We start from the raw sequence: 27,427 nt of genomic DNA on the forward strand, positions 1-27,427 counted from the left end.
TACAGGTAATTATTTTTAACATAATTCCAACCCATGAAACGTTGTAGACCACCGGGATTTTAACACTGTTTGCCGGCTAATATAAGATTTATTTTTTTACACCATTCCGAAACACGCCCTCTAGTGACCAAAAACTTTCGACTTTCCAAGCCGCAGATAAGAATATAAGGTGAATACTGCAAATATTTTGCAATACTTGTTGATGCTGCCCATGTTAACAAGATTATGCAAGTCAGACAACCTCAGTTTAGTGGATCTGTGTGTTTTCTTGTATCTGTTGCAAGGGAAGGTGGAAATAGGTGATTACTGCAACAACAATAGTTACCCCCCCCCCCTCTTACTGAGTTCTCTTTAATACTAAGAGATCGCTAAAAGGGAGAAAACGGTGGTGTAGCGAGTATGATCATTATATAAACTAGGAGAAGCAAGCGCTGTTATTGAATTAATATCAATGGAGAGAAAAGCCGGCGGGAGCGAAGCTATCGATTAGTTTGTTCTACGACGCTACCGTCAGGATATGGAGGTGACTGTTTCGCGTTAGATCAATGGAATGATGCCGTGCACGTAACAGGGATACGTTCCAGGATGTAGTGTGGGTGTGAAGGAGGCTGGGGATGTTGCGTAAGATTTCTGGTAAAGATCACAATCTCTTTTAGCATTTTTTTATTTCTTTTTTTTTTTTTGTCAACAAAAGGTTAGTTCGTTATCCTGTTACTAGATGGCAGCACTCAACGATCGAAAACTTTCAAAGCCTTGCATTGGAATGTTGCCAGAAGGGAAAATATTCCGTGGTTGCTCATTTTTCTTTTTTTTTTTTTTTATGATAATGATGCAGCTGTTGTTTCGATCAGTAGCTCAACTGCAGTCGACGGACGCTTGACCTTGCTATTCACGAGAGGAGGAATCATTCGTCTATGATCAAGGGTAAATAATCAGGAGTATTCTGCCAGAGACTTGGGACTGGGCCAAGGTCTGCGGGATCAATAAGGGAAAGTTGCCGAATCGGAGGTCAAAGAAAAGGCGTTGAAAGAAGGCGACAAAGCAAAAGATTAAAACAAAGAAGCGGAGGGTTTCGGAAACCCGTACACATAACCTCGAACCCAGTGCGATTTTTCTGATAACCAACAGCAACTTCCCCTGTTTGGTTGTTGGGCAGGAGAATGATGGCAACCGTCCAACTATGAGATGAATACATGTTTATGCCCGTTAGCAACTGCACGAGGCGATCTCACTCCCCCCCCCCCTCCCCCCCGCTCCTCTTCTACTGTCTTTAGATTGTTACGATGCAACCCTCCCCTCGTTAATTTTCATGACGTGCAACTGTGCACGCTTGCGTTGGTTTCGGCGATGGGAATTTGAGGACGAGAGTGCACGTCTGCTCCATTTTCGTGTTTGTTGCTTTTTTTACAAGCGCACCTTTTAAACGTAAACACTTCAAGGTTTTGCGTTCATCGTAAAGGGTAGGTCGTTAGCAGTTGAAAAAAAAAAAATTCCCGAGCGATTGCACAGGAATGGTTCGAAGGTGTTTTCACGTTGCGGCGAGTCCCTAACACTTCGATCTTGTAGAGCCGTAGGCGAAATTTGTATCATTAGTGAGATAGCAGTTGAAGCTGGTTGTTACTATGGTAACGAATTACCTTTGGCACTTTGCCAAGCATGAGGATATACTTGCGTCATAATAAAGCGTTTTAATTTGAAGCGCTTGTTTTCGTACTTTGAGACCAAAGGCATCGGTTTCTTTCTTTCTCTCTCTCTCTGGATCGTATTATGCATTCTTCACACTTTTTCCATTTACTCTCTCCAGGTATTTTTACAGTTATCCACAGGAGAGGGAATTCTTAATGGTAAAAAACACGCCTTGAGAATTTGAATTTCTTTTTTGTTTTATAAATTCTTAATCCCCCCCCCCAGAGCCTTCGGGATCACACCCACTGATTCTACTCGACAATTTAATATACAAATATATTCGTTTGCACCACTCAGAAGTTTTTTAGTTCATCCCTCGTGTCGAGATGCATCGTTCCACTCCAATAATTGAAGAACAGAGCAAGCGACAGCGCCATCTACCGGTATGACATTCTGCATACGCAATCTTCATCCGATGCTGGCTTGCTATGAGGAGAGAGATTGCTCGCCGATGCGTGCAGGTGTTTCTTGGTGGGGGTCATCCAAACAGACGGAGTTGCTGGCGAATGTGGTCAAGTAATCAAAATGCAGATGGTCTGGGATTCGGAGCGAGCAGTTCGATGCAAAGTGGAAGGGGGGGTTTCTAAGTGTGACATCACACACAACGTTCCTGTGGAAACGCAAAGTGAGGCGAATTGCAATGAAACACCAAAAGAGGTCAGTGTGACGAACTAATTACTAGAATTCCGAAACAAGTTCGTCTAATAGTTTACATGATGAAAGAGACAATGTCCGCTTCGGACACTGGAGAGGACGTTAAGGGATAAGTGAAGGTCAACACTGTGGGAAACATGACGACAGCATCCTCTTCTAATATTGCATCAAAAGGCCATCAAACGAATCTGTTTGCAAACTCAACTGTGCATAACAATGATGACGGATTTTTGAAGAGTAACGAGATGAAATATTTTATTGGTGTTTATAAAATGAAAGAGGATGTTGAGTTTACGATAACTGCATTTATTATTATTATTAAATAGTTAATTATAAAGGAATGTAACGTTGAGGACAATACGGGGTTGGAAGTTCGAATCCCATTTCTGGTTTTCTTAGACAAGTTTTGTCGCCCAAATGGGAATTCGTGCAGAGTACGAAGTGGTCGCTTCAGGCAAACGTCATTTCCTGTATGCTCCTTTTAAATCGCTTCTTTTTTTACTTCGCTAAGAAATAATAATGTAATTAATGTTACTCTATTTTTTTTTATAAATATTGCAGTATACATTTTTAAACATTTGGTATAATTCATTATAAAATACATTGAAAGGGTATAACACAAACATGTCCTGTTTGTGTTATACCCTTTGGCATTGCACTCTTCCTATACCGAATGTTCTGGGGGAACTTTTTTTTTTTTAATTAATACTGAGGGAACGACAGATATGATTTTATTCAGTGTATGATACAAAAACCGGAACACACTCGAGCATTCGGCACCATCTTATGAAACCAATACACCAGGGCCGGATTTAGACTTGCTGAGGGAAAACTAACTCAATCTTGTCTTGCAAGATGATTTGATACAAATCTTTGTGTTGAAAATGTTCTTTTTCAGGATAATTCTGCTTGGCATACGCATGGAAGTGCCTCAATTCACTCGTGAGATTAATATCAACATCGTGTGGATACTCTTTTATTAACGTATCTACTGCTTTTCGTAGCTGTACCTCTGAAACTTCTAAATCAACTAAAAATGAACATTTATTTGCAACATAATTGTAGACTTGCTTTTCTCGTTAAATTTGCCTCAAGGATGTCTACGATAAGAATGAAGGATTTCACTCTAAATTTGTCTCTTGGAGAAAGCTGTTCATTAACGTCAGGTGCAGCTCCATCATTGGCTTGTTTGTTTCTCATCCTCTTTTTTTTTTTTTTTTACTGTAGACTTATATTCTACACCAGGTAATCTAGATTTAACTTCTTCAAAATCATCAAAATTTTCTCGAATGTTTTTAATATAGTGAGAAAGTGATTTGTACAGATTTGCACATGTGGCAAGTGCGATCTTTGGATTCTGGAGAGCCATACTGGAGAGCAAATGATTCCATAAATGTAGCATAAAAACAAACTCTACTTCCTCCATTTTTTCCAGAAGAGTACCAGCTTCTAGTCTTGTAGCTCTCTTTTCATTCTTACCATCATAAAAGTGACTTAGAGCATCTATGATGGGCTTATAACTCACATTTATGGCAGATACTGCTTTGACATTTTCTTCCCAGCTAGTGTCAGACAGTCTTTTTAGTGCTCTGGTATCTGAGTCTGTTTTCAAGAAAGATAACATCACAGACCACCCCTTAGACGCTTGTTTAACTCAAGGATTGTTTGTTGCATTCCCTTGTATTTGCCAGCCATATTCGCTGCATTTGCTGAAATAACTTTGCAGTCCTTAGATAATCCACCACCATACTGCCATACATTCACCACTGTGATTTTCCAACTCTAGGAAAGTCAGAAACCGTTCAACAGGTAAACCATCACCAGGGGATACATACCTTACTATAACAGTTAGTTGATCCACATGGGAAAGATCTGGCGTAGAGTCCACAGACAAACTGAAGTAACCTGCCTTTCTCAGATCATCCAAAATTGATTTTCTTACTTTATTAGACATAAGCTGGATCAATTCATCACATACTGTCTTTGACGAATATGAAGGAGACCCAGATCCTCTGTTTCCATGTTTTATGTGATTGGAAAGAAATGGATCAAACTTAGCAATCAATTCTAAAAAACCAAGGTAATTGCCATTATTTCGCGATTCAAAAGTTTCATTGTCTCCCCTGAAAGCCAGACCACGTTCTGCTAATGTGCATATCACTGCAACGACACGCTCAAGCCCATTCCTCCAATAAAGCTGTTCTTCTTTTATTTGTTTTGCTAGTCCCGAGTCTAAGGTTTGACCACGCTTTCTTGTCAAGTACGTAAGCAAAGCTCTTCTATGATCTTCAGAGTGCTCATGACTTTGAATTGCGATGGGATTTCGCCAGTCAGAAAATCCATCAGAAGCTAGTGCTGCAGCTGATGTTGAAAACAGTTTGCAGACAAAGCAATAAATACAACCTGTTGTTGGTGAGTACACAAGCCATTCCCGATCGTATACTTCACCATTAACCTTCCTATTCTGAACCTTGTGAACAATATCTAACCTGATTTTTGAATGAACGCTTAGAGTTTTCAAATGGACCGTTCCAGTGCTGACACTCTGATGGACCTTTTAAGATCCAGTATGAGAGTTCATCCTGTGTGAAGACACCCCATTGACCAATATCACTGAGTTTCGTGAATTTTGTTGTTTCAACTGTAGATGCCGGTTCTCCAGCAACACTCTGATCTCAGAGACAATAGGCTGTTGTTTTGGAATTGGTCTGTGGATCATCTTTCGTTGCTGCGGTGAAATATATATCAAGTTTTGTTGCTTTTTTTGAATTCGTCTTCAAGCTGCTGCAGCTTTCTTTTTCTTTTCTTTTCTGGTATCCGCTTACAAATGTTCGCTTCATTGTATGGCTGGAAATGGAACAGCAGAAGCAAATGCTAGAAAATAAAAGATTACAAACATTTTCTAAATAATGATTTTAAAAATTAATTAAAAATTATTTAGGTATTAAAGATAACAATTTTAATTAATACGTTTTTGAGAGGGAAAAAACTTCCTGAACAAGATATCTTCCGTGCAATCCGCCAGAATTTATCAATCAACTCTACAACATGTCTCGCCCCCCCCCCCCCCGGCTAGGGGAGAGCACGCCGAACCTTCGTTAGTTATTATAAATACATGTTTTTATTTTATATCGATTTTAATGATGTTTCATTCTTGGGGTGGGGGGGAGAGTAAAATAATATTACATCCACTTACCTTTTCAATTTCTTTTTCAATAAATTTTAACTTCACCTGAGAAGACACAGAGAGCAAACGAATTGGTTGCCGTTCCCAACAGAAATTAACATTTTAAACGTGTTATTTTTCTATTTTGGAACTTTGTAGTTTTAATTTTAAAAAGAATGTAATCTTTAATTCTTTTGTATCGTTCTATTATTCCCCTGGGGGACTTTTCTCAGTTAAAGTGGGGAAAGCCGAAAGACAATGACCTTGGGGCAAGCCCACTTGGAAGGACTATGTAAGATTAAGAGTGGTCAAAAATTATTGGATAGATACCCTTTGAAGTTAGCCGACATTTTAAAAACTCTCAAATAAATGCTTTTGAAAAAAAAAAGAAGACAATATATCTCAATCACTTTTACAATGCGCCAAAATTATTTTAATATTATATTTAAAATTATTTAGAAATTATCATCGTGATATGTCTGACTTCAATCGAGTGATTTTTCTACGAATATTTTTTTATCAATTTTTATATTTTTTCGTTTTTTTTTATTTGAGGCCCCGGAAGATTGCGAGGCCCTAAGCTGTAGCTTTTTTAGCTTGCACGTAAATCCGGCACTGCAATACTACTAGTTATAAAGTCTTTTGTCAGTCAAGTGTTGTACTAATGGGCCGGTTCGTAGGACAAAAAACCCGAATTTCCAGTGAGGACACCCCTCAGTTGAAAAACGCCGATAAAAAGCGTTTTATCAGCGTCCTGGGCCGCATTCGAACCCAGAAGTTTCCAACCGAAGGGCTTCGTCTATACTGAGGGAGCTACGAAGGCTTCTTATACGATCCTGATAATACACGTGCATACCCCGACCACTTAATTAGGAACGTTTATGCCCATATACGTAACCACGTGTTCTAGGCAGCCATTTAGGAATGCTGTTGGTCAGTACTCGTCAAATAGTGTTGATCAAAGTGAAAAAAAAAAAAAAAGGAACTTTCGGAGTTCGATAAAGGGCTTATTGTGGGTGTCCGTTTGTCTGGAGCCACGATTTTGAAAACAGCAGAGCTGACTGGCTTTCTCGAAAGGTGATAAAGCCGCTATCTCATGCACGACGACCAACCAGAGAGAGAAAAGTGGGAACCAGTTAGAAGATGCCAGCGGAAGACAATTAGCGATTGCTCAAGAAGCGTTTGTGGAGGACCACATCAAGTGTAACTGAGATGCCGTGAGCACCTCACAAATGCAGTTGAAGCCATTTTAATAAAAAACGACTACGATAAAAGTCAAGAATTCAAAGTGAATTAGACAGGAAAGGAATATTTCTAATGAGAATAAATTTGTTACTTTCTGAAAGTGCTTGAATCTGAAATTAAAATCGATATTTCACCAATAAAACAAAACACGATTTGGCAATGTTTTGCGAAACACGAGAATCTCTCTCTTAGAGAGACATCTTAGGAGGGATTCTGCACTATTTTTGTGTCCTGAAATGCCTACAGAAGAGGCGATATCAAGTGTGTAAGGGGGGGGGGGCGTTTTGTGAGGAAAAGATCAGTTTGAGCGATTTCCTCAAAGAAGGGGTAGAATTTGTGAACAACGTGAACCAACACGTTCTTGGTCGATTGGTTGGATTTGTGCAAGATTAATATGTCCAGAGGTCATGCATGTCACTGAGAGAAAATCAGATGCCAGTTCTTAAATGTTTACGCTAGGAAAGGATAACTCTGACCTTCTCTAAACATGCAGATTTTATCGGAGGCTTGGAAGGTTATTTTGGCCAGGAATTCAGTCTTTTGTGGGGCACTTGTTCCGGTATTTTCTCTTACTTTGGCGATTTTTTTTGTGGGGTGACGATTACTTTGGCATATTTTTTTATCCTGCAGCCCTAAATGTCTTATTCTTGTCTATTGCTCGTCTTATTCTCCGAATGGTTAGTCCTTCTCCGACCAACGAGTTACGGGTTCGAATTCCTCTAATGCAAAGCTAACTCGGTTTACAAACTTGAGTGCGTGGGACACACACAAAGTGAATCCAATTTCTTCACTTTCCCTTTTTGACGCACTTTCATTAATGCCCTTCTCCCAGTTTGCTAGTAGCACTGTATCATCATCATAACTGATAATAGTATTTAGAACTCCATTTATTTTGATACTTCTTCTCTTGTAGTCTTCTATAAAATATTCTGAGTAAGCATGTAACAGCACCGTGCTGATGAAATTGAGCGTTTGTCCTCGTCGTCCTCATTGTAAATATAAATCCTCTTTTATATTTGCTTTATGGTTCAAGGTCTCCTTACAATTCCACCATCTTTTCCGCTTACTCCAATACCGCGTGGTAGACTTATTAGTTTCTTGTGATGTACTTTGTCAAAAGACTTTCTCATTTGTCAAAAAGATACGCAAACATTTCCTGATTCTTTAGTTTTTCCTCTATCTTCTCTTCAAAACCGAGGTTTTCTTATTCCTACGCAATCTCCAAACTATATACTTCCAGGCTTCTTTTTAATTTTCTTATTCTTCCGTGTAAGATTCTAAGAATATTTTAAGAAACATGGTTCACGAGGCTGAATGTTTTCAAAAATCCCCACGAGGCATGGAATTCGGTTCTTTTGGTGATGCTGTCAATGTTGATTTAAAATGCAATTTCTCGTACAAAGGATTTAAAAATTCTGTTTGATTCCTACATCACTAATTAAGCCTTAGACATCCGAAGTACTTATCTCTGTTTTCTTTTACATCCGTTCATTCCAGTTTTCGGTCGGCACTTCTTTGAGCAGCGTCTTGTTTTCTCCGCAGGTCCTCAATTTCTCTGCCTCGTTTCGTCTCCACTGCTTTGCTTTTGCCTTAATTTTTATTCTCGTTTTTATAAGTTTGTATTTTTCACAGTTCATTTGTCCACAGGTTACAGTATTTTCTCTGCTGTCTATTATTTTCTTAACTTATTTTAATGTGCTTTTTATTTCTTATTTGCATCGTTATGCACTTCTCCTTACAAATATTTCGCTTGTGCTAGACCCTTTTTTAATAGGATTAATATTATAATTATTTTTTTTTTTCAGTTTAAGACACGCCAATCAGTTGCATTTTCTAAATCCCGATCACAAATGGTCGGACTCCAAAAGTAGGATTATCCTGGAAGGAAAAGGGGTTATATAAACCAGGGACCATTCTCTAGAGATTAACTATGATCCTCCCCCCCCCCTCAAGTAATACTCAGTCTCTGTAACGTATGGTATTGGTCTCACACCGTTTAATAAATCATTTATCACTAAAGGCTTTCATAAATGGCGAAACAGTTCAAAGTTATTTGCAGTTATAACTAATATCGGGGGTTGAGTTAGGAGAAATAACTTAAACTATGATGCCAAAAGCGTAAAGCACTTGAGTTTCTCCAATCTTTTCATGGCATTTACTGAAAAGATGAGTAGCACAAGCGAGAATTCTGTCTCTATCGATCCAAAGGGTCGATAAAGTCGGAATTCTACTTCCATTCATTATTAGTTGAGAGGTTTCCATAGAGCTTTGAAGTTGGCTATTAATGGGACTGTTTACTTCTATCGTTAAATACGATGCATTCAAAATGGGATGATTGGATTTATCTAAATGTGTTCAGATGAAGAGAAAACAAAATTCCAGATAATGGGTTTCTTCTGCAAGTGATGATGCAACGAGCTGGTTGCAAAATAGATGGAAATACTTTAGATAAAAGTTGTGTGTGGCAGAGGAATCAGAACTTTCTCTATAAGAGGAAGTGATGCTCTAAAAGTTCCACAGTTCATTTTATTCACACTAATTGGTTATAAATTAATATGCAAGTATGGGAAAAAAAATAAGAAAGTGTAGATTTCGACTAGTTGTACACAAAATTCTTATCTTGGACGGCTTGGGCACAATTTTAAAGTAGGAAAAAAATACTATAGTTATCCATACCTATAATTATTATTTCAAGTACACGATCACCGTAAGTACAAATATTACACAGTAAGATTGTAAACAATAGTAACTGCAACCAAGAAAATGTAGACTATAAATCGAAGATCATCCCACGTGGCATCCTTCTAATGCTAAGTAAAAACTAAGTCGGAAAAAGAAATCAATACCAAGTTGTGATCTGAATTGTCTTGAGGACAAAGTGAGAAGTATCTCGACTAGTTAAAATTCTGAAGAGATGGTTAGGATTCTTTGGTATTCTGAACGGCGAGGACAGTTTGTGTAAGGGCGTTGGAGTTAACAAACCCCTTTGGCATATTTACTTGTTGGGTCAGAACAGCTGGAAAAAATGGAGCGGAAGGAGAGCCGATTAGAATTGCAAAGAATAAAGTCACCAGCGAAGACGACTTCACTATTAAGATACAGTGGCGAAAGTTCGGATTTTAAGTTTTGATTGTTTTAAAAGCGAAATAAAGAGACTGGATGAAGTGCTTCGTATGAATCTCGACCCACAATTTAATTGTGCATTTGATAACATGCGAGAATTTTAGCCGAAGATCACTACGATGCGATGTTGTGTTTAAACACCTGACGTCAGAGCGAGCATATGCGGAACCACGAGAATGTGAAAAGAACTTCGATAGCACGGATACCTCTCTAATTCACCAACGTGAATTTGAGAGTTTTGACGAAGATTTTATTTTCTCATTCGCAATTTATTTCTCTTTGAGTCTTTCATAGTTCTTTGAGTTAAGACGGAACTCAAAAGATCGTGTGAAATAAGTGGTAGTGAATGTTTTGTGCTTAGAAAAATTCACCCAACTCATAGACAAAAACCATGGCTGTCAAGTTTCTTATACTTCATTTATATTCAGGATATTCTCCGGAGTGCGGGGGGGAGGATGTAAAATTGTCCCTCGAAGTAGAAAAGTCTGAACTCTCCAAGATGAAAAATGCTGGATTTGAATCTGGAATCGTAGCTTGCTTACTGAGCGGATGAAGTCGTTTTCGCCATTTTAAATCCTCAATAAAGCGTAATGTTTTATAATAGGGGAGAAAATTCCCCCATTTCCTACTGGGCTAATGCATTTTCCTTGGGTACGCTCGATCCATGCCTGTGTTTGTGCTTATTCGCTCATGTCTGCGAGTGAGAATAAGCTCCCCCCCCTCCCCGATTCTAAGTATTGCGACCAACTGAGCCACTAACAGGACAAACGATGCAAAGAGGATGGCAGAGAAATTGTGTACCACTTTCAGCATTTCAAGATCAGTTGCATCAGCATCTTATTTCTGAAGTTAAGCACACATTACTTAAACATCTTGCGCATTCTTATCCAGCTATCTTAAGAAGGATGTTTATCGTTTTCTTTAAGGAACTTACGAAACCTGCTAGCTTTAGTAATTCAAGCACAGTTTTCATTTTCCCTCTTTGTTTAAAATTCTGACTACTTAACTGAAATGGGTTTCTTAACACGTATCTTAGATTTTATATGTTCCTACGTGTTTATTTATTATTGATCTTAAGTAATTAAAGTTCTCCAATGTTTCTAAAATTTGACCATCCAGGATTATGTCTGCATTTTGTTTATTCTTAAGTCCAACAGTCAGGACTTCTTCATCGAGTTTTATTGTTTTGGTCTTCATGTGCTCTTGTGCTAGTAAACCCCATCAAAAATTTTCAGAAAAGTTCTCCATTGTGTAGGATTTTGTATTTTTTAATTTTTAACTATGTTAATAATCTTACACGATATACCGTAATACGACATTAATTTCCATTTTGCTTTTCTGGCAACGCTGTCAAAAATGTTTTCGAAATCCACAAAGTTGATAATAAAGATTTGACTGCCATTCTATTGATTGTTCTTTATTGTGTTGCTATTTGACCTGTTATCTTTTCTTGCATTTTTCTTAAATTCTTTATATTTCTCTTGTAACTTAATGTTATTCTTATGTTGTATTTATTATTATTTTTTCTTAATTTCTTTTCTTTCATAAATTTTGAGTTTTGTGCGTGAAGATATCTATTATTATTATTTTAATACCATCGCACTTATATTAATTTCTCCCATTACAAAAATGGTCAGTATAAGCTCCTCTCTTTGATCTTACTCTCAAAAGAGATCCTCTCCATTTTCTTTGTGTCATCACATGATTAATTTGGTTGTACATCTTTCCATCTACTGCTCTCCATGATGTATATTTTTGTATTTAAAGATGGCTCCTCTATTACTAATTCGTTCGCCATGCAGAAATCCTATAACTTCTCTCCATTTTCATTTATACTAGTTTTCCCATTATCATTTCTCTACGATCACTTCCTATTTTAGCTTAGATCCCCATTACTATAATCTAGGATTTGTGTCATTTTTCTTTGTCATCTTCATCATTAGCTAGTGCATACACATACATTTATAACTGTCACTTTATAGAATCTTCAGTTAAATCTCGCTCTTATGCATCTTTCTTTAATTGGTTCCCATTCTATCATCGAGGATTTTGCTTTACTGGACATCATTATTGCTACTTCTTTTGCATGTGCGCTATCCTCGTCTTTGTTTCAAGCACATTATTGTTTTTCATTAACTCAACTGGATCAATCTCTGTCCATTCCAACTCGTCTTGCTTATAAGGGAGCTGTAGGGTTCAAGAGAAAATCGATAAACCAGCAAGTTTAACATAATGTATTGTCGTATTGATGCTCTGCGCAACTGCGTGATTTCCATAGAAACTACAAGTGAAAACAAAACGGTCAGAGAATTGTTCATAATGTTATAACGTTTTGCCATTCTCTTAGCCATCTATAACAAGTAGTTGCAACGAAAAGCATCCCCCCCCCTTCTCTCTCACACACGCCACAGTACTACACTCGAGATGATATATTCTGGTAAAAATAGTTTTTCTGGCAGCCGTCATCAGTAGGCCCTTATGTGAAGGATATGCTTCATGGTTCGTATCTTCATACGTCTTACCAACGATCTATTGTCCAATGACAGCGAACTCTGCACCACTCGATTCAAATCAGGGTCGAATTACATATTGGGCTACCTTCTACGGAAGCCAAGGCATGCAATATTCTAGAAAGACACAATTTCTAGACACTCTCCTATCTCGTTTAGTCTGACTACCCACCCTTCCTTGGGTTTCTTTTGTTTTAATCGTATTTTCATATTTTATCGTCTCATCTTTTTTTTTTTATCTTTTAAATTTACTTCCATAGTACGAAATCATTAATTAATATAACTGGTTAATATGAGAACCCCATTATAACACCTTCTCGGATTTTTTTTACTCTAAACTACGTCCACTTTGCTCTTATGTCGTGTTGCGATATATAAAAGCAATTGATATTTGAGAAAAAAAATGGTGTTCGTATAATTTTTGCAACACATGGGCCATATCGGATGGGCGAAGGCCAAAAATGTTTTCTCAACTTGTTGAAGGAATAATTCAGTGTTTGTTTATCTAAATGTATGATTAGCGTGCCACTAGAATGTACAGCAGAATGCCAGCACCATCTAACAAAGAAACTGATGATCACCTCGGCGGAAAATTGATTCAAAAATGCACTTAAAACTCCCACTTGAAGAGGGAGAGAAGAGAGCTAAAAATAAAACACTTCAAGGAAAAGATGCTGCCCTCTTCCGTTCTTATCAGAGGGATCGCTACAAGTTCTGACAGCTGTTTGAGACCCGGATTATCCGAAACTGGTGAAAGTAAACCTCCCAAGACGCAAGATATTCAGGTGCGCGTGCATACATAGGATGTGCATTTCAGCTAATTGTTTTATGGCGCGTGAAGTTCTTTTCTGTTTTAAGAATGAGGGTTGTGACGTGATGTCATTCTCTTGAGTTTGCATGAAAGCCCTTAAGCATTGCAGTTATCCGACAAAGGTCACCGCTGACAAGAAGAGTTTTAATGCTTTCATCGAAGCGCGCAGTAGTTATAATAGTGAATCTCAGTTACCAAAGTGATGGCGAAAATATCCAGTGAAGGATGATGGATGTTTTCTAAGCTCCTTTCATTCATCCCGGTCCTCAATGAAGTGAAGTGGTTTGATTTTCCTGGGGTGCTATCGCAAAGGTGACGTGGCATTTAATCTTTGGCTGGTAAAAAAACTGAGTTCGAATCCCGCCTAGGATGGGACGTACCTTTAGGACTTTTCAACTGAAGGTGAGTCAGCCGGTCTTGTACGAAATTGGCAGGTTTTTCTTTCCGAAAACTCAAATTTTTTTCATCCCGCAAAACAGGCAAACTGACCAGAAGAACACGCGCATTTACTAGATGAGGTGCACTGGCCTCATCACCTTGCTTGCTTCTTCCATAATTCCAAATGGCATTCTCCCAACAAGTCAAGTTTTTCATTCTGGAAAACAGTCAAATCCGCCAGATAAACGAATTAATAATTATCACACATCACTGTCGTCATAACCTTTATTGCGTCTGTAATCATAAGAAAACAAAAGTGTATCCCCCCCCCCCCTCAAAAGAAACACTTATTAACAGAAATGACATAAATCATCTCTTTGACTTATCCGCCTTATCATTAATTAAAAACAAACGACGCAACTTTAGTACAATTAAAGATTTATATTTTCGATTAATTTTAAGGGATATTTCAGTCTTCAAGAGTCCCCCCCCCCCCCAGTTTTATTTACTTTGTGACCCAACCCAAACAAGGTTGTAAACCTATAGTACATTACTATCGTAGAAGGGGTAAGTTTTAATTTCTGTATTATTTATTTATTTTTACATAATTTGCAATTCCACATCGACACCCTCAAGCCACTAGACCAGGGGTGGCCAACCTTTTATAGGTTATGCGTCAATTTTTTCATTTTTTAGTTAAGATGCGCCATACAAACTTAAACTACTTTTCAGGCCTTTTAAAATATGGTATATGGATATATTTAACAGTTATGCATTATTTTATTGACTTTTGAAATTGCTTTGCTTTTGCTAAGCTTGTAATGTTTGGCGTGTTCAATCAGTTACAGAAAGCATCAAACAGTTTTTCAAATTTGAATCAGTCAGTCGCGACCGTAGTTTGTTCTTAATCCTTTTCATTCATGAAAATACTCGTTCGCATCTGTAGGTAGTTCCAAAACGACAGATATAACTCTGACCAAATTTTCTCAGTTCTGGAAAATGTTCACAGGGAAACGATAACCAGAAATTAATTATATCAAAAGCATCTGGGAGTGATGGAAGTTCATTATATTTCCTTTTCAATAATGAATTGGTTTTGAGATCAATAAGTTCCATTTGTATGTTAGTAGGCATCGTCAAGATTTTTTGTTCATAAGCTAAAAGGGATTTATAAATGCAAGTATGCAGTCTTCTTCGGCAAAATCGCTAAAACCACTGTTAAAGGACTCTTGCAATAATCTGAGTTTCCCAGTATATTCTGTCAAGTTGCCATTATCTTCAACAGATTCACTATGTTCTTTTAAATGTGCAAATTGACTTAAACCCCCGTTTTCTAACTGGGGGAGGAACAGTTTTAATTTCATTTTGAATGCACTGATGTCATTTACTAAGCTAGGAAGCAATTTGTTCTTGCCCTGCAGTTCCAAATTTAGATCATTGAGGTCGCTGGTAACATCAACTAAAAATGCTACATCAAATAGCCATTTCTCATCACACAACAGGGCTTTTTCCTCATGCAGCTCATCCTTCTCTTCCAGAAAATTACGAACACTTTCTTTCAGCTTCCAAAATTTACTGAGAACTTGTCCTTTAGAAAGCCAGCGCATCTCACAGTGAAGGATGAGATCACCATATTCCATATATAGCAGTTCACAATATTCTCTGAATTCTCTTCTGTTTAACCCTCTTGCTCTAATTTTATTCACACACTTTACAACTGGCATCATACCATGCTTCAAATTTAGAGTTTTTCCACACAGAGATTCTTCATGTATAATACAATGATACGTTAGTAGAGAACGACCTAAAAACGTTTCAAGTAAAGTTAAAGTCCCAGAAACTCTACCTTCCATTGACGATGCTCCATCAGTGCAAACACTGATGAGCTTACTAGAATCTAGTTGTTGATTTTCTAGACATCACTTTACTTTGTCAAATATGTCTGACCCTCTGGATTTTCCATGAAGTGACTCAAGACCGATAGGTTCTTCAAAGATGTTAAAATTACCATCAATTCCTCTTATAAAAATGCTTAATTGGGCTACGTCACACATGTCAGCGGATTCGTCCAAGGCTAAAGAAAAGAAAGAACAAGCATGAACATGGTCTTTCAATTGCTCAGTAACATCATGGGAAAGTTCTTCGATGAGTCTTGTAATTGTTTGCTTGGACAGAGCAATTTGGTTTACTTTTCTTTCAACATTCTTATCACCAAGACATTTTGCAAATTTTTCGAGACAGGGCTTAACAACTTCCTCTCCATCAGAGAAAGGCTTGTGTTTTTTTAGCCTCCAGCATTGCCACACTTTCACAACTTCGTTTCACAAATATATGTTGTCTCTTCAGTTTTTCTTCTAATTCAGCTTGATGTTTTCTATAGTGTCTGTTAAGATCATGTCTTTTATTATCTGAGAGAATGCTTTCACAAACAATGCACAAGGTTTTCCTGAAGGCCCCTCAATAAATAAGAACTCATTTTCCCACAGTTCGTTAAACTGGCGCTTGCTATCACCTTCTGCTCATTTTCTTTTGCAAAGTAATGGTTAACTGACTGTAAAAATAATTATCTCAAAAAGTAAAGCTTATTATTAAATAATTTATTTAAATTATTTTATCGTTTTAAACATTATGAACATTCAAAAACAGTTCTACGAGTTTAAGATAAGATTCCTGTTTTCATGAAGGCCTAATAACAGTTCTATAAGTTTAAAATTCATATATTTTTTTTTCATAGAGAGTTTTCGTCTTTCTCTCTCTCATAATATATTATGTCCAATGAAATACGAGATCGCTTCCTGCCATAAAAAAGTCGATCAGCTGGCCATCACACACACACACAACCCAAACATCCTCATTACGAAAGCTTTGCTGATGATCAGTTACATTTTAGGAATAAACCTACGATACGTAAATAAAAAGGAAAGATATTGTATGAAAAAAACATAAAAACACACCCATACAAATACACCGAATAATTGCAGATTTCAGTAATCAGCAAATTAGGGGAGCGGGCAAGAACTTGACATACGCGTTCAAAATGAAAAAAAAAATTATTTTTAAATTTACAGAACTATATTAAGCCTTTATGAAAACAGAAATCTTATCTTAAATTTAAAGAACTGTTAATTTTGGTCCTCGTTCCGAGTGATCCTTTTGGGCATTGAACCAAAGCAGAGAAGAAACAACCGAAAACGGTCTTTTCAGGTGAACATCCCTTAATGACGTCAGACCGTCTAAGTGTTTAGAAAAAGAGTTGAAAAATCACCTTAAAAGTTTGTATAAATTACCCTCTTAGATTTAATAAAAATAAACAAATAAATTGCATTTACTGTTAACAAGAAACTTGACGACAGGAATTCGCGACGCGTCACAGATATATAAAAGGGTGTCTTAACTGCCATCTCCGGCACATTCGTAGACTCCAGACAGGTTAAGTTTCCCAATGCGTCAAGAGAGAGAGTTTCCTTGAGTTTTATTCGAAAAAACTCAAAGCGAAAAGAACCTCTTGAAGCTCTCGGCGTGTCACTAATTGTTCTTAGACACGCTGTTCGTGTGCAATTAGCGCGCTCCATCTTCGCGCCACTGACACGCGGTGAGCATCGGCAGATAAATGGAGACTGACAAGCAGCGGAGTGAAAAATGAAAACACGTCAAAGAATTCCAGATGACACTTGACAAATCTTAGCAAATACTTTGCAAGAAACTAACTTCAGTTCGTAAGAGGATTTATGGGAGCACTTTGCTCGGGAAACGAGAACTTGTAGTTCACAAAAAGGCAACAGAAAAAAAGGGGGGTCCAGAGAGCGTTAGAGGGGAGGGGGTACGATGGAATGATAAAAACAACCTTGAATTAAACATGGAAGCGTTTATGACGCTGTAAAAGTTTGGTGAAAAATGCCGCGTGAAATTGCAGCGAGTCAATTACGGGCGGTCCCTCCTGCACGTGCTTGACAACGTACGGAGAATTGTGGAGGCGGGGGGGGGGGGGGAAGAGGAGAGGAAACCCGAGATAACGCAAGCACGCGGTTTAAATATTGTCGTTGCGATGCACGCGTGTTTGAAAGGCTATCAACGGAAGAAAGAAAAGAAAAAAAAAAAAAAAGAAATATTCGCGGCTCAGACGGTGCTGATAAAAAGGATATTGCACAGAAAGAGGTTGTGGCTTCCCTTAATCTCTCCGAAACAGCTGATGGGAAACATTAAAAGCGTTTTGGGTTGGACAAAGCACATTACATCATAATCAGATTATTGGAGCATCTTCTTATTTAAAAGATGCGTCTTTTTTTTCTTTGTTCAGCTTCTTCCTGTATCAATCAGAGGTGTAATATGTGTTGAGGTCTTTACTTCCAACGAGAGGTTGCTTTAAAAACTCCCGGATAGTTTTCATTTAAAGGTCTAAAGGCAAAGGACGCAATAATGGAGACAAGCAAGCTCTTTTCTGTGATTCATTGTTACGTAAACAAAACCATCTGAGCATGCGCGTATTCTTGTTTTTCAGTTGTTAACTTAAAAGCTGTCTGTTTTACAGGTGACGTAAAATATGACTGCGATGATTACTGGAAATGGTTTGTTGGCAAAGATCTGGAGTTTCTTAATAGCTGTTTCTTGGGATACGCACCGACTATAGAAAACACTCAAAGGAAAATAGCTGTAAGACAATGTTCTCTAGGAAAAACAATGTTAGTGCCCTCTGAAGGACACAAGAAAATTGACTCGGCTACTCATCAGAGCAATAGAATCCGATCTTTTTTGTAAGCAAACTCGAATGTTGGCAACTAGCCAAAGAATTCGTTCCTGCAGCAGCGACAATCGCCAAGTGTCTCGCGCGTCTTTGCTCTCTCTCTCTCTCCTTAAGACCCCAACCGCATCGCTAATTTCAGAATGCATCTATTGATCTCTCAGAGCAATAAATGCATTCTTTGTTTCTCGCGCTTGCTGACCACATCGTCGTTAGCGCAAATAATTCACTATTTGCGCTAACGCAAATTATCTAAAGCCACTGGATAATTGGGTGTAATCGCGGGGGTCGCTGATCTTAGCTTGACGGCCTTGAACGAAAGATCTCCGCTGATGGCATGATATTTAGTGGATTATTTTGAGCGATATCTGCTCACGCGTTTCCCCCCCCCCCCCAAAAAAAAAAAATAAATAAGGAAGAGAAATGTCTTTTGCAGTTGCTCATTTCCATCACCTACCGAGACTGATTCTTCCGGCCATTCGTGTGTGACCGAGGTGTGGCTTGGCTGTCAAAACGGGGATGATGATTGATGCAGTGACCTTTGATCTCCGTTCTTCGGCTATCCTATTTTTTTTTATTTACACCTCATTTTCCCGATTCCAGTCGACAATTATTCCAACCACCCTTCTGCCTGCTCAGCTTTGATTTCTATTTTTACTTCGTTTCCACTTACGTCATCGCCACGACCTTTCTGTTTTGGCCCTTTAGCAGAGCGGTAGTTTTGTTTGTTGAGCAAGCGTGACCTACGTCGAGGCACACGCCAAGAGGTTAAACAGTCGTTGATGTGTCGTATCTCATTTGTCCACACACCGCAATTTCTTAAAACGGTAGAAACTCGCTGAATGAGCCACCGGGAATATACCGTGCAGTTGTCAAGGGAACAAGCGATTATCACAATGGGGGTGTCAAGGACCGCTTATCTATTACCAGCTTTCCTAAAACAGCACGAGCTACAACACTGCGCGCTTTTAAAGAAGGTGCGTGGATGCTTGGAAAAGTGAACGAGTATTAAGAATTTGGAGTTTTCTTTTTTTATAGGGAGTGTCATGTCTCCCCCAAAGTAAGTTCTTTCTTAAGCAATTGCTTTATTTTTCTTAAATTTCCTAGACGGATGTCCCAAAGAAATCCTTTTTGCTGCTGGGAGCGATGAGGTTTTCACAGTTTCATTCCGAGTTGTTTCTGCACATGCGCAGAGGAGACAAACTCAGGTTTTGGAAGTTCCAGCAACCGTTTCAGCTTCGGGACCGTTTTTCAAGCAACTGCTTCACTTCGACTTCTCTTTCTTCTTAGATATGCTCTTCTTGTAATTAATGCATTTATCTAAACGGGTGCTCCTTAAACAGCGGGGAGAAAAAAAAATATAATAGTCGGTGAATTAACCGTTTCTAAGAAGTATTTTTTACGAGTGAGTGCCAAGCGGGGCTTGTTTCTGGAAAGGTGGGCTGAGTCATGAGTCGATGCACGAAACTGCCTCCCCCTCCTCTGATCCCTAGTTCCTGGTAACACATCCGCATACACACACACAAAAATGTACACTCGTCTGCCTACGGGATGCTCTCAATGGAGAAAGCGACGGCTACAAAATGCTGCCAACAAAGTCATTTCCGGGAAGAAATTACGATTTGGTGACACGACCTCGTTGTACTAAGAGCCGTCGACGGAGCAAACACCGCCAGTGTGGATGCTTGCCGCACAGAAGAACGTGAAGATGGAGGTCGTGTGTTACGGATACTGGAACATGTAAGTTACTTTCTTTAACCGTCCACGTGCTCCAGGATGCGGAGCTTCGACACTCGCATAGCGTTCTCGATGCATTTGTAGCATTTAGGGGTCACGTGATATTGCAGTGCGGTCATCAATTGCACCTGGCTTAGCATCCGTGCATCTCAATCCTCTTAGAGTCGCCAGAAGTAACTGAATCTTGAAGGAAAGCCGTAAGTCAGTTGCCGGAGAAACACTCGCTTGCCGTTAGCAACATTTAAGGTCACCAAATGCCTCCCAGGCTTGGCGGAAATGCTCAGCACTTCGAAAGTAATTCCTTCTTTCTCTCGTCTGTGCGAAACAGAAGCTTTTAGGGATCGTTACGCCGTGCTGGAGGGAGAAAAGAAGAAAGTCGAACCGGAAAGAATGTAGAAATAATCCGACGGGAGGATAAACAGGAAAATAGTTCAGTCTTCGCTCTCTTGAAGTGTGATGGAGGGACCGAAATTGCCCTGAAGGACGCAAAGAATTTTTCCGATTGACGAGCTGAGAGCTAATGCGTCATTGCAAATTCTTTGATCCACCCTTCTGCCGATTTCGTTCCAAGCAGATCCCCTCATTAGCGAGTGTTGAATAATTAATGAGTCCGTCTCGAACTTCTGTGAATCAATTATTGCAAGGACATCGAAGGCTCTTCCTGTTTATGGCATCACTGCTCTAAATCCACCTCCTGGAAAATATTTCATCATCGGTCACATTTCTAAGACCGCAGCGACATCCACTACATAATTCTTGTAAGAGATGAAAGAGCAAGTTTTTGTAGTTCTTTCTCGTTATGTTACAGAGAAACCACTAAAAGGTACATAATGGAATGACCTGGCCTGAGAGGTTATCGTACTCACTTTCCAAAACTAGTTGAATGACAGGAATACACTTGCCATACGTTGGGAACCACTGATTTGGCAAAATGGAAAAAATATATCAACGCCTTGTAAATCTATTTTGTTTCGTAGATCTGCTTGAAAAGCAAGAAACGACGTATACCCAATTTCCAATCAGGAGAAAGGGTTGTTTCGTCCTCGGATATCATTCTGTTCAGCGTTGTTAAAGCCATCATTAGAACGGTACTGTTTTCTCCTGGGGGGGGGGGGGGGGCGTAGTTTAATAACTGTAAATCCACAAATATTAACAGTTCGAAGAAACTGAGTTGACCGGTGTGTGACTATTTCGCGTAGCCGCAAGGTTGGACTCTGAGATCGGCATCAGTCAAAAATAATTTCCGGTGGTCGCTATTCTTGCATTCATTTTATCCTGTCTCTGAATATTGGATAATTTTTCAGAAAACCCTTAGCTAAGGTTACCGATGTCTTTGATTTTGTAATCGTTGATCTACCACTTTATTCGTTATCTTCCCCCCCCCTCCAATTTTCAATGGAAGTTGGTGCTGTTGTGTCAATACCAGACTTCGTAAACCAAGTTGATAGATAAACCGATGTTTTGTTTTTAATGTGATTGTGTGTGCTCATTTCAATGCGATAATAGGTCAACAAAGTGATTTGAGTGACTATGAACATGAGGTGATAGTTGGCGCTATTCGTTCCGGTTGAAATATTACTAAAACGTGTATCCCACCGATACTTCGGCAGCATAATCTAGAGATGGACTGAGGTATCAAGAAAGAAATATTCATATGACAAGAAGTTCTTTGGCTGGAGATAATGTCAGGAAAGAACAGCCGAACCACAAAGGGTCAAGTGGCGACGCAATACAACAGTGGGCTTAAGGACTCCGGAAGAAATGGAGCGAGCTTCTGTTCCATTTGCTCCACGCTGATGGTTTCATATGAATCAATGGAGTCCTTCTGCTGGTTGATTCGCTATTAGATAGGTACACTAATAAACTGGGCCCTCGGTGTTTGTACTTTTTTTTTTTTTTTTTTTTATTCGAGGAGCACGCGTATTGCATGCAATTGCCTCTCAAGGATGACCTTTATCGAAGCTACTTCGCTTCCTTTTTTTTTTTTTTTATTTAATTCTTTTTACGTTCGCATAAGAATAGTTCGAAGCTGTCCCATTGATAATAAATTTCGCCAAACACGCAGGTTTTATTTTCGGCATCAAAAAAAACCTTTTCAAAAGAAACCTTCTCTAAAAAAAACAACAAATTCCAGAACCCCCACATTTAAAAGATTTATTGTGTAGCACTGAAACAACACAAACAAAACGCAGCGCAGGCCTTCGAAATAATGCTGTGGGCTAACCTTTTTTGAACCTTTATCGATTTCTAAGAAGAGCAGCGGAGCTGACAAATATGAAACTAAATTTAATGCAAGATCTTGGAAGGACGAATCGAATCCATAAATGGAAATAGAAATCGGAGGACGGTAATAAAATAGTATCTTACATCGGAGAATCGCAGTATACAGAAGTGCAGCAAAAAGTACACACTTGCGTACTTTTTGCTGCAACACAAAGGATGAGAAAAGATGGCCTTGCAAACCACTGGAACAACCCAATTAATGCGAGGTTTAATTAGCCCGGGATTTCGCAATGGAACTGCAGCAAACGTTTGTTTGTGTGGGTCGCCTACGCAACTTCTCTAACAGACTACCATGCTGGATGAACTCCCTGGGAATCTGTTTCGCGCATCTTCCATTTCCTTGTCGCATCCCTCGCAATTTGACCGCATCACACAACTGCATCCCAGGTAATCTGATCGAATAGCATCTCTCTCTCCGCCCCCGATCAAGCAGCCGACACTAACTCTGGCCGCGTTCTCGTGAGGCACGTGGGTGGAATATGATTCCCAGGCCAATGAGTTCCTTCTACAGAAGCTTTTTTTTTTCTTCCCTTAGGGATCTGCCTTTCCTTCTCTCTTCGTCTATTCTTAAAAGTTCTTAAACGCGAGCGAAGAGAAAGGACGTTGACCTGTTGATAGAATAAATAGATCGAATGCAGTCCCCGGGAAAGATGCTACAAATGGGCGTGCGTGGGTTAACCTTTCCTCGGATTCAATTAGAAATAAGACGATCTTCGCCTAACCTTTTCTTTATTAACAGTGTTTTCTCGATATTTCCAATCCACTGTCTCCGAATCGATCCATATTGTCGGAAGAGATGCGTTCTATTCAGAGAAACGAGCCGGCTTCAAATGTTTACTTATTACAGGTGGATTCAACTGACGAATAGTTAATTGTTGCAGGTGAATGTCTGAGCTATTAATAAAAATAAATAAAACCACGTTGGATTACATCCTGGCCTTGCGAAGGCTCTATTACGTACGAGGTCATGACCTTTCGAATTCATCGACTTCTGTTTTAATTCGTTTGAACATCGTTGACCTTCAAGATCGGCTGCAGAGAGTTCTACACACAGCCACAAATCAAGGGAACAGTGTACAAATATTTATCGGGGTCATAAACTAAGTAATTTTCAGTACGTTGCTTCCATTTGTCCGGGGATGAAATATGATGACGTAATCCGCGTATTTCTCAGTCTGACTTGATGGTTTGTTTGTGTCATGAATGCATACTATACAATGATTTTTTTTTTTTTTTTATTAACACGCGCTTCAACGTGACTTCATAAAATACGCGATTGTTAACCAACAACATACAAGGCAACAATAGTTGAAATTTCAAAGCATTGTTTGCTTTTAGATTTCCAAGTTTTTAATTTTTTTTTTCCCACTATGCAGTTATTCTGCTAAACCGGCGTGGTTCTGAGACTGCGCATGATCAAAATGGATGCTTTCGTTCGCATTCTCTTCTTTATTTTACTGTTCCCTGATTAAAAATTCTTTTTATTATTTTATTCCAGGCTGCCTAAGTGCCTTTGATTAGCCGCCTTGTTGGCACCGATAATTTTATTGCGCAAATAGCTTTTGCGGGAGGGAAGAGAACTATACTTTCGGAAGCGTGCACACTGCGCAAAAAAAAAAATAAAATAAAATAAAATAAAAATAAAATATTCTGCAGCTATGTTTATTATTAGCATTGCATTTCAGCTGCACTGCATGGAGACTACCAGATACGTGACAGACGTAATTATCCTATTTCCATCACGTGACCTAAGTTAACGAATTTCGGTCGGGAGCTTCAGAAACGAACGTTTCTGAAGCTCCCGACCTGTTCCAAGTAGGGAATATCTCTCTTCACGCGCATCCTCTCGACACTTCCTGTTTTATAGTGTCTCCTTAGTGTCGGTGAATTTTTCATGAGACTTGTGTGACCCTCCGTCCTGCAAGAACAATAATAGTTCGTGGCCGTAAATCACGGAGGGTTTACTCAAAGCTCGTTAATACCTTTTATCGGCCTCGTCTTTCGCAATCCCAGTTTGTTGTGTCTTCTGTTTTCAGTTGGCCCGAAATCTTTTCTTCCCATAGTAAGACGTCATCGCAAGAAAACCAGTTGTGATAACCTTGAGTCACACATAGATGGCGCTGCGAACCATGTTATCACCGACCGTTCCTTGACGTTTAGCGGAGTTTTTTTTTTTAACCTTCCTCGAAGCCCGTTTCTTGAAAGATGCCTATCAGATTACAAAGTAGCCAAAATCTCTCTCTCACAGACATGCCTATCCCACGCGTACACATAAAACCAGCGAGGGAGCGTATATATTGGTAGACAGAAGCTATGTTATCGCAGACAATCTTTAACTACATAACACATCTTGTCATAGCACCATTAGGGAGTTGAGGACGTGTTGTAAGGCGATAAATAGGTCGGTGCATGATACGCCCGAAATGTTTTGGTAGCTTAGTTGCATGCGAAATTGCTTTTAGAAGGGGGGAGAATGCCTCCCCTATCTTAACGCTTTTGCATGATGCTTGACATTAGAATAGTCATGTGATTATGCTTCTTTGAAGTCCAAAATTTCTTCTTTATTTCAATTTCTCATTCGTGATTTTTCCTAACCACAAACTTCTTTTGCTGCTGCCTGCTAACGCCACAAATTTCGTAAGTGTATTAAATATCGGTATGCAGATTTGTGATTGAGATACACCGCACTGTTTGTGTACTTGCAGTGGTCAGAGCCCCCTACCGGACAAGGAAAAGACAGCAGGATTTCGCCACAAACAGTTAAGTGATATTTCTTCTATTTAATGAACACATTTCTACATATTTTTTTGTTTGTTTGAATTGTTTGCATGCTTCATAAAATATCACCGAGAAGATCCTTTAAGAAAGAGAAGATAATTAACGGGAGGACATTCAACCACAATCAGTAATAGATTAGCGGCACGTCTGGAAACATGGTCATGCGTAGTACAACCTGGTCTCTACATGTCAACGGTGTCACACTGGCCAAAATGCATTACCAGTTTAGAGAAATTGACGTTGGGTTTTTGTATCCATGTTCGAATACATGAGGGTATTTCAATAAACAAGCAAATCCCAAAGGCATTTTATTCTAATTCAGGAGGTCCGCATGGCTGCCCGGAAGATTCCACAGCGCAATACAAGAATTTTAGCTTTTCTTCTTCATCTACTGTCGTACACATAATTACACGCATATAATCAATAAACACAGGAGATGGCGTCACTTAGTTACTGCACCGCCTCTCATACAGCAAAGTGGCAGATAATGCTCTCAACTACCGCGATGATAAGAAGTGGAGAACGAAACTTAGGAATGAAAGAACCCCTCACACATTTCCGTGAACACACTGCAAAGTTGTTAGAAAATTTTATTTATTTATATATTCTAAATGCATTATTTATTCTATTGTGAGGATACCATAAATAATTCGGTATCATCCATAAAGAATCTTATATATGCGTTCCAGTTTTTATATTCTCAATCCTGGTCTTCTATAGGAGTGAAGCCCTATGGTTTAAATCTAATAAACAAACGTGACATCCGTGTGTGTGTGTGTGTGTAGCTTTAATCCTTAGCTTTTCGAGGTGGCTACGCGTTGAGGGTTGTGAGTATACCTGGACTATTTGGCCCTGTACAAAGGTCATGTAGATATGACCTTTCCTTCTGGATTGATTATACTGTCGTCTTACACAGTATAAACACAGCAGGATTTGGTCTTAAATACCTCAGTTTAAACCTGCTTAGTTCTCTTAAGTCTTTTTTTTTAAATTCATATTGCCTACTAGTATTTACTTTGTTATTTTGCCTTTTTTTTCCTAGTTGCCTCTGCAGTTCTTTCATTCCTTTATAGCCGCTTTCCGTAGCTACACCAACTGCACCGCGAATCATCAGTGAACTTTAATTAGTCCCTTGATTGTCTAAATTGGGATCTTCCGTGTCTACGCACGTCTGTTTTCAGTGTGTATCCTAATGGCAGTTGGCTCCAACCGGGACTGAATCCTACAGACAATAATTAATTTTAGTGGAAATTTACTAGTACTTGAATAATTAATATTATTATCCCCACACACGCACGCTACATTTATGCTGTCATTTATCAAATTCCCATGTGCTGAGTGTTATTTAAAAAAAAAAAAAAAAAAACTCCTAATTGTGTATAATCAGAAACTTGGTCACAAAAAAGAGATAAATTGTGAAAATGGAAGGGGGGGGGAGAGTCAACTGCAATAAGAAAATTGTGCTGCTATAAGACATTCATAGAAGATTAGATTTAGGATTTAAAAAATATCGAGAAGCGAAGATTAACTGAAAGATTGGTTCATTTGATGTATTAAAAATAATGGCGTGTTACAAATGCACGAGAAACGATTTCGCTGTTATTAAATGGGGATTTCAGGCCAAAAGGGCTTCTGGCTGGTCGGAAGAGCAAGTTCTCGAGGTATGCAAAGATTCTTAGTTTGCACGCGTTGGAAGATTAACACACACGAAAGAGGGGGGGGGGAGTAGAAGGGAAAGACAGAACCTAATAGACCTTCATAAAAAATTACAAGTTAAAATAGCAGAGAATAAAATAAGTAACGCGTCCATCCCACAGTTAATGAAGGAGCTTTCGTTTTTCCTTATTAGCCATTTAATTCTTATTAGTGTCGCCATTACTTTCCTCTCTGTTTCGCTTAGAACGAAGTTATTTGTCTGATTCACGTTAGTCTTTTTTCTTTCACGCCATCTCCCTCCCTTTTCATTATCCTCCGTATGCAACATCTTCCTCACAACGATGCCCCTTGAAAAAACAGATGACTTTTTCTATTTCAACATCTTTTCTGCTACGTAAGAGAACCTCCATATCGTCCTCCCGAGTAACTGATTTTCTTAATAGAGAATTCCTATCGTTTACAAAGATGGTGTTGTTGTCCGTGTTGAAAATGCATATTCCACAGTCGCCTCGCCTCCCCTCTACTTTGCATACGGAGCTTCATTCGATACAAGTTGAATCCCTCCTGATTAGTTTCGATTTCTTCACACTTAACCTTAGCTATGGAATACAGGAGAAATCGATGGATCGCGTGAATCAAGTGAATCTCGTAATGTGGTCATT

General features: G+C 38.9%; 1 protein-coding gene across 5 annotated transcripts in view; it reads left to right on the forward strand.

Moving 5' to 3' along the window:
* The window catches only part of dnc (phosphodiesterase dunce), a 188,445-nt gene that overhangs the window by 134,883 nt on the left and 26,135 nt on the right, over window positions 1-27,427 (forward strand). For 4 of the 5 annotated variants that reach the window (XM_090410771.1, XM_090410774.1, XM_090410773.1 and 1 more), the window contains exon 3: window positions 25,037-25,090. The exons of the other annotated variant lie outside the window; for it this stretch is intronic. In XM_090410771.1, coding sequence (XP_090266897.1) covers window positions 25,037-25,090 — 54 coding nt within the window. The remainder of the gene's footprint in view (window positions 1-25,036; window positions 25,091-27,427) is intronic. 5 annotated transcript variants of the gene reach the window in all.

The sequence above is a fragment of the Typopeltis vanoorti genome, chromosome 20 (assembly GCF_054136105.1).
Source record: "Typopeltis vanoorti isolate ZY-2024b chromosome 20, IOZ_Tvanoo_1.0, whole genome shotgun sequence".
NCBI lineage: Eukaryota > Metazoa > Arthropoda > Arachnida > Uropygi > Thelyphonidae > Typopeltis > Typopeltis vanoorti.